At 37.7% G+C, this 10,106-nt stretch overlaps 1 protein-coding gene and 1 pseudogene across 1 annotated transcript; one reads left to right on the top strand and one right to left on the bottom strand.

Annotated features, from left to right (window-relative positions):
• Positions 1-218: 218 nt before the first annotated feature.
• On the top strand, positions 219-295 carry LOC139957871 (U2 spliceosomal RNA; annotated as a pseudogene).
• Positions 296-1,445: 1,150 nt separating this feature from the next.
• On the bottom strand, positions 1,446-7,404 carry LOC139984683 (caveolin-1-like). The gene is made up of 3 exons (XM_071998691.1): positions 7,023-7,404; positions 5,661-5,753; positions 1,446-3,099 (listed from the first exon to the last, which is right to left on the bottom strand). Exons 1-3 carry the CDS (start codon positions 7,245-7,247, stop codon positions 2,779-2,781), a joined length of 639 nt encoding a protein of 212 aa, XP_071854792.1. The 5' UTR covers positions 7,248-7,404; the 3' UTR covers positions 1,446-2,778.
• Between the last annotated feature and the right edge of the window lie 2,702 nt (positions 7,405-10,106).

The following is a 10,106-nucleotide window of genomic DNA, read 5'->3' as shown; positions in this document are numbered from 1 at the left end:
AAATACCGTCATTGCTCTTACACAAAATAATTTTTGCCGTCATGCCCTTTCCATTTGCCGTCACAATTGGAAATGACCAATGGCCTTTTTGCCGTGCCCTTTTTGAGCTTATGTCAAGCCCTGGGTTTCTGTAGTATATATCACATAGTATTATATCACGTAGTATATATCATATAGTATATGTAACTTTATGACCTATATGTAAGTATAACATAATGATCGCTTCTCGGCCTTTTGGCTAAGATCATGTGTAGTATTTGTTCCCTTTCGAGGCGAATAGTGATGCACACCTGACGATGATCACACAGTCACAGTCCCGATGCAAGGGGACTGGGGTTAGAAGCGGATCAGTCGTTCAGTAGTTCGGTTTTCGTGCCCAGGTTCTTTCCTGGGCGACTTTTTCTTAAACAGTATAATGATCCTATAACGGATATACGTACGGGATACGTCACTCACATGAGAGCGGCTACAGAAATAATCCATTCTATGTTTTATTGTAGTTTATACCACTCTTATGACGAGAACTCGTTTACGCAAATTAAAGTTTCCTGTATTCCACTAAAATTGAAATCTTACATGTTAAATTACATGTTAAGTTGCAAGTCATGTAAATATACGCCAAATTATATGCAATTGGTTTTACGACAAATTAGTGCATATCTCAACTGTTAAGCCACGGGCCAATGCACCATAGGTCCAATCAGATAGCACCACTGGTCCAATCAGATAGCACCATAGGTTCTTACTGGCCAAAGAAAAGCAAAGAATTATAACCTTTTTAAAATATTGTGCCAAAATGTTTAAACTTGACTTTGAAACTTTGATAGCGAAGGTAAGTGATACTGCCAAAAATGATTTTATAAGAGTAAGTACGAATATTTATAAAAATGAAAATCATTCACTACACAATGAATTGACATCTCTATAGAAAACGACTAACTATAATCTAAGAAACAAGTCAATAACTCCCAAATACAGAATATGTGCTTACAAAAATTTATTTGTATACCAAGCTGCTATAAGTATTCAAAATGGCAAAGTTAAACCTTTGTTTTGATTTTAATATTCAGTAAAAGTGTTTAAATATTTAATTTTCTATACTTATATTCATATTTTTATTTGATGTTTAAATGAAGTTTTTACTAATTCATCTTCAATTTTCGTAATAGTCTTTTTGAATTTTTGATGTCCTTTTTATAAATATTGATATTTATACTGGAAATAAATAAAATAAACTGAAAACTTCACTCAGATAGCACCATAGGTCCAATCAGATAACACCATAGGTCCAATCAGATAACACGATAGGTCCAATAAGATAGCACCATAGGTCCAATCAGATAGCACCATATAGGTCCAATCAGATAGATGAGGGACTCTCAGTGATCTGAAATGGTGAGATGCAAGGGCGGCGGAACCGGGGGGGGGGGCAAAGGGGGCACTTGCCCCCCCCCCCACTTTTCCTCAGGGTAAAAATTGTGCCCTTTTTCTACATAAAAATTTAGGTGTCTCAAGTTAGCAAGAGGCCAGGGAACCAGAATGTACACTCGGGAAGGGCCTTTTCCAGCCATCTGAGGGGTTTGTTAAACCAAAAATTTTCTTGTACGCTCCGCGCCAACTGATGGTGGCGCTCCGCTCAGATAGTCGTGCATACAACTTTGCAAATCCTGGCTACGCCCCTGACTTTTAATGAATTTCTGTGGGTCAAACTCAAAGCTATTTCGAATGGAAATAATTTGTTAAGATATTGACAAGAAATAAACTCTAATTCGGAAGATTCCTACATTAGCAACTAGCATGATTTCACCTCATCTTGTCTCAAAAGAAAAACGTGTTCCTTGTTACTAAATATAAGGCTGCATCAGTACAATCGAATTTCTGCAAAGTGCCCTTTGATGTCGGTGCCCCCCCAGATTAAAAGTGCTTCCGCCGCCCTTGGTGAGATGGACGGGCGAGGAGCAGTATGACGGACGAGGACAAAATGGACAAGGGATTAGGCAAGAAAGAGAGGATATACTCCAACGCCGGGGGAACTGGGGCAACGATATAGGTATATCCCAACATGAACAAGTTAAACGGGACTATTATAATTATATTTAACGCAATGTATTGAGCGCAACTTCCAAGATAATGCAATCTGGTGCATCGTATAGCAAAACCAGACACGGGATTATGCGTCATTGAAACAGTCTTCTTCTTTGGAAAATATCAGATCGCAGTGACATGGAACAGTTTCTCTTGAAAGTGAATTTGACTTCAACTGTAGTGGTCATAGTTTATTGGACAACAGTTCTCAACAATTAAACTTCTCACTAGAGAGCAAATTTCGTCTTATTCTCGTAATGAAATTCCATCGCCATAACATGGATGTATTATTATGACAACCATATATAGGGAAGTGGAGTGCAAGGGAACACTTGCTGTATGGTACAATTTAGCATGATTCGTCCATGAAATTAAAACGTATATGAAACAGAAAATAATTGGGTGCGAGTTATCAATTATTTCTTATGCGTTTTTGCACGAACATAAATGTTGCAGATATGTACAGCCAGCTGATATGAGAATATACATGTTGTATTAGAAGATAAATTGCACACAGGAAACGTGTTCTAAATGAAACTATAGACGGAGGTCAAAAACAAGAAAATAACAATTGCCGAACGTGGATATACCTCTCTCACTATACAAGATGATTTATATATTAATCAACACAGTTATTTAGTTATTGTACAACTCCAACATAGCAAACTCTCTTGTCTTTAGCCGGTGAACAACCTATGCATCCTCCAACATGGGGACTGTTGCCCCTGCACCATTGAAGTTAATACCAGTTACATCCAGCTTATATTTCCGTTCTGTGAATTTGCCCGAATTTCTTATTCTTAGTGTCTGACCAATGGATTCGAAGATTGGGTCAAGAGAGACACGGATGAGAGGCCTGTGGACGTCACTGATAAACCTCGTCAGGACATGAACGATCCGAGTGATAGGGTTCATCATCCAGATAAACAGGAAGTCCATGATACCAAACAGCATGCCGAATGAGAGAGCCATAACTGGACCCAACAAACAGGTGAAAAGGAAATAGAGGCATCGCTGCAAGAAAACAACACGGGATGAGTCATGGCGGGGTAGCAAGGGGTAGCAAGAAAAGAAAGATCATTAAATAGCTCAAACATACAGTGTGCAAATATGCTTGAAAAGATTAGGCCAAGCAGAAAGGCATCTCTTTAAATTCAATAAATAATGCCATAGGCGTACGGGACCATTTCAGTTTGGGGGGGCAGAACTTTTTGTGCCCGAAAGTTCCCGTGACACTATCTAAGCGGAGCGCCACCATCGGTTGGCGCGTAGCGTACAAGAAAATTTTTGGCACACAATGCCTCTCAGATTGCCGGAAACGGCACTTCTGAGGCCTTGCAAGTTGCATCTAAACATTCTTTATTTTATAATCTCACGTTTTAGAAATTTACACTTCCCAAAAAATTTGGTAAATTAGAAGAAGAAAAAATGGTAACATCACTTTGAAGAGGAAAAAAGGGACAGTATATTTTTTAAGCTCCTATTTAGTTACCGTATTTATTATTTTAACACAGTACTCAGCTACCTCCAGAAAAACATACATTGTTCAACGACACGTAGGCGGGATAATGTCGCTGTGTCGGGTGAGACTGCAATTTGTCTCACCAAAAAGTATAAAATATAACAAAGAATATGATAAAACTGTACTTCTAGGCTTGTAGGCACTCCCCCCTCCATCCATGAAAAAGAAAATGTTTCTTATATACACTCATGTTGGGGATGTCCAGGTCAAGGGCGGCGGAAGCACTTTTAATTTGGGGGGGGGGCACCGACATCAAAGGGCACTTTGCAGAAATTCAATTGGACTGATGCAGCCTTACATTTAGTACCCTTTATAACTCTTATTGTATTATCTTATTTGTGTATACACATCACTCCATCAACGCCCCCCCCCGCCCCTAAAGGAAAATATGCATACTAGCACTGCAATATCCAATGCGCAAATTGGGAAACAAGGAACAAGTTTTCTTTTGAGACAAAATGAGGTGAAATCATGCTAGTTGCTAATGTAGGAATCTTCCGAATTAGAGTTTTTTCTTGTTAATATCTTAACAAATTTTTTCCATTCGAAATAGCTTTGAGTTTGACCCAAAGAAATTCATTAAAAGTCACGGGCTTAGCCAAGATTTGCAAAGTTGTATGCACGACTATCTGAGCGGAGCGCCACCATCGGTTGGCGCGGAGCGCACTAGAAAATTTTTGGTTTTACAAACCCCTCAGATGGCCGGAAACGGCCCTTCCCGAGTGTTCATTCTGGTTCCCTGGCCTCTTGCTAACTTGAGGCACCTCAATTTTTATGTAGAAAAAAGGCACATTTTTAACCTGAGGAAAAGTGGGGGGGGGGGGGCACGTGCCTCCTGTGCCCCCCCCCCGGTTCCGCCGCCCTTGGTCCAGGTATACAATTAAATAGTTAGAAAAAAAATGATCGTGCAAAAAGCGTGGTAGCCCAGATGAACTGCGCTTACGGTGGTGTTACACAGAAATATTCGGGCATCATGATGCTAAATAAAGAAAATCATGGAATTGTCGGGCAAAAACTTGAAAAAGATTCGGGCAAGCTACTGCATATTTATATATATATTTCCAGAGGACAAGAAATTCGGGCAAAAGTCCCGAAAATTCGGGCAGCCTAAGAGGAGAAAAGAAGAAGAAAAATATATATATATATATATATTTTTTTTTTTTTTTTCTCCTCTTAGGCTGCCCGAATTTTTCAGGACTTTTGCCCGAATTTCTTGTCCTCTGGAAATTTGGGGGGGCAGTCTGCCCCCCCTGCCCCCCCGCCTCGTACGCCTATGAATAATGCAGCCTTATGTCACCTACTCACCATATTGTATGTTATAGTTATTCCAATTCAAAATTAACCATATGTTATTAACCAGATGTTATTATATTTGAAACTGTATAGCTATTTCAGCAAACCAAGCATAGTTGGTGTCATATACAGTCCTTTTAATAAATAGTATAAAAGTATATCCAGGCATGAATAATGTAAACGTTTAGTACACAGGTAAGTGTGTAATAATAAGAGGGCTACAAGGTGTCTTCCCGGCCTTGCATACAATTCAAAGAAATCATATGAAAGTTATAGAAAAAAAAACAATGAAAAAGATGAAGGTTTGCTTCTACATCACTTAGAGTTATTTATTGAAATCCAGTTTGTAAGCATTTCCTGAATAATTTGGCAAATCGCTAGACGTTTCATTTTCTGAAACGTTAATACACCTTCTTAGTGCTAGTTAACTGAATCATTTATATATATTCTGTGTTTGCTTTATATGGGTCCCACCGGTTGACTATAGATGGTCAGTTAATTCAGATAGCTTGTAAGAGCAGCAGTTTGCTGGTTAAATAAACCCACCAGTACAATAATCTAGTATAGGATCTTTCATAATTTATTCTCAAGAAAAGTAGGTTAAGTTGTTCCTCTCGTTACAAGTTGTTACTCTTTAGTATTGTAACTAAAATCAATAATTTAAATGTCATGTTCAACCATTTGAGTCTCATAGACTGACAAAGCCTGTATCACATGGTATTTGGTGGAAAATGTATTCCATCTTTCAGATTAAACTAACCTTCGTCCAGTGAAACACTAAGCGGTTGAACTTTGTCACAGCTTCGACAGCACCGCGACTCTCTGGTGCCCGGAACGTTGCTTGAAAATCAACCTGAAAACGAAAAGGTCACGTCACTTTATGATAGGATAAAATACTTCAGTGGGAACATCATTTACCAAATTCAATGGCTTAATGAATATTCTTAGCTATATGTCAAATATATGCGCAATATATGCGTAGGATTGCATCACGAGATAATGCGTTACATCACTGTCGACAAACGCATCATGATAATCTGTGTTTATCTTCTCTCCCGGCCGTATGCATGACAGGCCTGAGTTGTTACTTTGTCAATATTCATAAACGTGGCTCTCAGCAGAGGTACGAAATCAACACAAGATGCGGTTATAATAATTATAATAATAATTATAATTATAATAATAATAATAACAACAATAATAATAACAACAATAATAATGATAATAATAATAGTATTTATAATAATAATAATAATAACAACCGAATAATAATTATAATAAAATTCAGCATTTATTTTTAAACGCTTAAGCGACCACAAATGTGGTAGAAAGCCAACAGGGCTTATGGAATACCATTTACACGTTGGGTGGCTTCCAATTCAACATTTTAACTCAAATTGGAAACTTTTCAATTTAAAAAGTCATTTCAGATGGTTAAACCGTAGATTGCTCTTGGATGAAAACCCCACCTTACTATGACCGGCCGGGGATTGAACCCGGTACCTCCCGATGGCTAAGCCTCATTGCTTCAAATATCACCGCCTTTATCCACTCAGCACACATCACCGGTGCCAGTTATTGAGAAACAGTATCTTGGAATCCTTCATAATAATTAAATCCCACCCACCATCCGTATGCATGAAGTCCAATTCAATAACTCTAGAATACAGTACTGGGTCAGGGTCCATACTTGTGCTTACTACATTATCAATGTAAACCGATTTTCTGGTTATGGAATTCCTTGTTTACGAATTGATTGAAAATTTCAATCGGTCCCTTACCTATAATGAATCAATGTCTTTAACATTGATCCTTAGCATAATTAACACACTCACATATAAACAAACAAGCTTACATAAACATGCATTATGATGCAGCTCTCAGCAACCTAGAATGAAGTCACCGTATAAGACTGCTGTAGCCTACGTATACGTATCTTATTATATCCATAAAAGTTGTAACATGAGCTGATGCGGTCAGTGTAAGTCTATACTTCAACTATATATAAAGCTAATAACATGAACTCGTACCCACTCTTTTCCGAATTTTTCCTTTACAATAAATTAAGCATTTAACATAGTTTTCAATAAGGTTGAGTTGAAGTATATACACGGTTTCTTACCGATACATGTTGTTTTAGCTCATAGTAATCTTCAATTTCACTGTAGGATGACTGAGGTGACTCCTTCCAATGAGGGGCCCCACAACATCCCGAGGACTGCTGATTCGGGGTCGACATGACCTGCAGCTCTTCGTAAGCTGGTACGGATGGATAAATTGTCCCTGGACCACTCAGGCCATGCCTCTGCTCGGCTTCTTTCAGTTTGTCAACCGAACTTGTTGCCATTTTGGTGTCCAATGAACCGAAATGAAATTATAGATATTATATCAAAATCGTGGTGGTGTTCAATCGTCACTGACAAAATATGATATGACGTAATCGTTGGCGACAAAGATCTCTGGCCGTTAATAAAGATGAACAGAATCATAAATCTATATAGCTGCAGTGTGTTATTTATTAACTACTTCCAACGTGCTTGACACGATCGTTATCTTGTCCGGTAATGTTTATTTATAGCAAAAAAATTAAAGTCACGCGAAAATTAAAGAAGAGACAAAGAAAGGTTAAAGAGTAGTTAAATATGTTATTTACATAATTCCATCACTATGGACGGCTTGTCAATAAAACAAATACCAATTCTAGTCACCGGAAGATGACGTAAGTAGTACGGAGCTTTTAAGGCGCCACGTTAAAAATATTGATGATGGTTATACTGGTATCAATATCATAATGTATTTGATATTGAGGTTATATATTGAGATATCGGGAATAACGATCGCCTTTCAAAGTATCTTCACGTTAAGAAATGAAACATAGAACAAAGAATAGCAACAAAACCTTAACATATTGATATTTATCTAAAATAAATCTCAATGGCATCTCAAATATTCGGTACGGGACCAAATTACAGTAATGCGGCTAAAGTCTAATATATACGTTAACGTGTTATGCAGCTCAATAGCAACTGTCACGTATGACAAACAATACATCTTTGCTAATCAATCTTCACTATACCGCGTGTTTGTGAACTGCAAAGCGTTAAAGCATCACTTGAAATCATTTAGTATTTTTTAGATATGATGGCACTTACCGTGGTTCCTAGCTGTTGTAAAGTATTAACATTGATGCTACCAGAATACCGCACCATTGTTCAGTAAAGGTAACACTCGCTAGTTTATCATGCCTATGCTATCATACATACAGTACTGGACCTCTGATATCTTATCATAGCATGATGATGATGATGATGATGTTGATGTTGATGATGATGATGATGATGATGATGATGATGATGATGATGATGATGATGATGATGATGATGATGATGATGATGATGATGATGATGATGATGATGATGATGATGATGATGATGATGATGATGATGATGATGATGGTGATGGTGATGGTGATGGTGATGGTGATGATGATGATGATGATGATGATGATGATGATGATGATGATGATGATGATGATGATGATGATGATGATGATGATGATGATGATGATGATGATGATGATGATGATGATGATGATGATGATGATGATGATGATGATGATGATGATGATGATGATGATGATGATGATGATGATGATGATGGTGATGATGGTGATGCGATGGTGATGGTGATGGTGATGCGATGGTGATGGAGAGGGTGATGGTGATGGTGATGGTGATGGTGATGCGATGGTGATGGTGATGGTGATGGTGATGGTGATGGTGATGGTGATGGTGATGATGATGGTGATGGTGATGATGATAAAGTTGTCAAAAGCGCCGTACAATTAACATAGAAAACAAAACAATCCTAAACAAAATCAGCAACAACACCTCGTGAAGAGGTACGTTTTAGCTTGGCCATGAAGTATGATTTATCGGGTATGCATGTTAGATAATTGGGAAGGGAACTCCATGACTTTGGACCAGAGATACAAAAACCACGCTTACTACAAGTAACACCAACAGTTTGAAGAACAAGTAAAGTAACAAAACTAGATTGACGGGTATGGCATTTGAATTTCTTAATGGATGTAGTTTCACAGAGATATTTTGGTAAGAAACCGTAGATGCAGCCATGTACTAAAGTAATAATTTTGAATTGTATTCTTGCTTCAATTGGTAACCAGTGCAACAATCTAAGAAGGGGTAACGTGAGCGCATTTTGACTGTTCAAACAGCAGTTTGGCAGCCCAGTTTTGAACGTTTTGCAGACGATTTGTATAAGGTGTTTGGAAAAGTCGAGACGAGATGTCACAAAAGCATGAATTAAGCGTTCACTTAGTTCACGAGACAGGTAGTACATTATAAATATTTGAGATATGTTTCTTTAGGGTTAAATTTGTATCAAGAGTGATGCCCAAATTTCGTGCATGAGTGCATGGATTAACAATTATCCCGCAAAGGTTTAATTTTATGTTGGGCACCTTCTTTTGTCGGGATTTTGATACTAACAGCAAAAATTAAGTTTTGTCAGTGTTAAACGTTTGAGTTTGTTTAGTACCATCCAATTCTGAATATAAATAATTAAGCCGATCTTAGTTTGCATGTCAATTGGGTCATCTAAATCAACGTCAGTCCAAAATTTGCTTATCATCCGCTTTCATGTGAAAGAAAGTTTTGATTTACTCGATATTCTATAGTAGAATATCACCCCAGTGGCTTAGTATAGATTGTGAATAATAATGATCCTATAGGACGCTTCCCTGAGGCACACCAAAACTACGTAGATGATCAGAAGATTTGTTGGGACAGAATTTGAACTCTTAAGTGTCAATCAACAAGATAAGACCTAAGTAAACATAAGGCCGTATTTTGGAAACTTGTCAAGAGTATGCTATGATCTATCGTGGATTTATACGAGGGATACGCATTTGTTTAACAAACAAAGTACTTGTTACTCATTGTCATAGTAGGTCTTGCTGTATACTTTTCATCATAGGAGCAAAAACTCAAAGGTATAATAAGTTCGTGCAGAATATATTATATGACTTCATGCAAGTAGCTGGTTTTTTTCTCTCTATCAAACATGGAACATGAATTATAGAAATAGTTCAGATATATATAGTTCGTTATCCACACCCTGTATATGTCCTGAACTTGAAGTTGTGGCAACCAAAATTGAATGTTATATAGCACACTTGTACCTC

This window comes from Apostichopus japonicus, chromosome 17 (assembly GCF_037975245.1).
Source record: "Apostichopus japonicus isolate 1M-3 chromosome 17, ASM3797524v1, whole genome shotgun sequence".
NCBI lineage: Eukaryota > Metazoa > Echinodermata > Holothuroidea > Aspidochirotida > Stichopodidae > Apostichopus > Apostichopus japonicus.
Note: the sequence above shows the minus strand (reverse complement) of the source record. Positions and strands in the feature narration are given on the sequence as shown.

Bases quoted from the DNA above. Each gene is read 5' to 3' on its own strand.
- LOC139984683 (XM_071998691.1), bottom strand. From the start codon at position 7,247: ATGGCAACAAGTTCGGTTGACAAACTGAAAGAAGCCGAGCAGAGGCAT. The intron at 5,754-7,022 runs GTAAGAAACCGT...TTTCGTTTTCAG, and splicing joins AGCTAAAACAACATGTATCG to GTTGATTTTCAAGCAACGTT. The intron at 3,100-5,660 runs GTTAGTTTAATC...GTTTTCTTGCAG, and splicing joins TAGTGTTTCACTGGACGAAG to CGATGCCTCTATTTCCTTTT.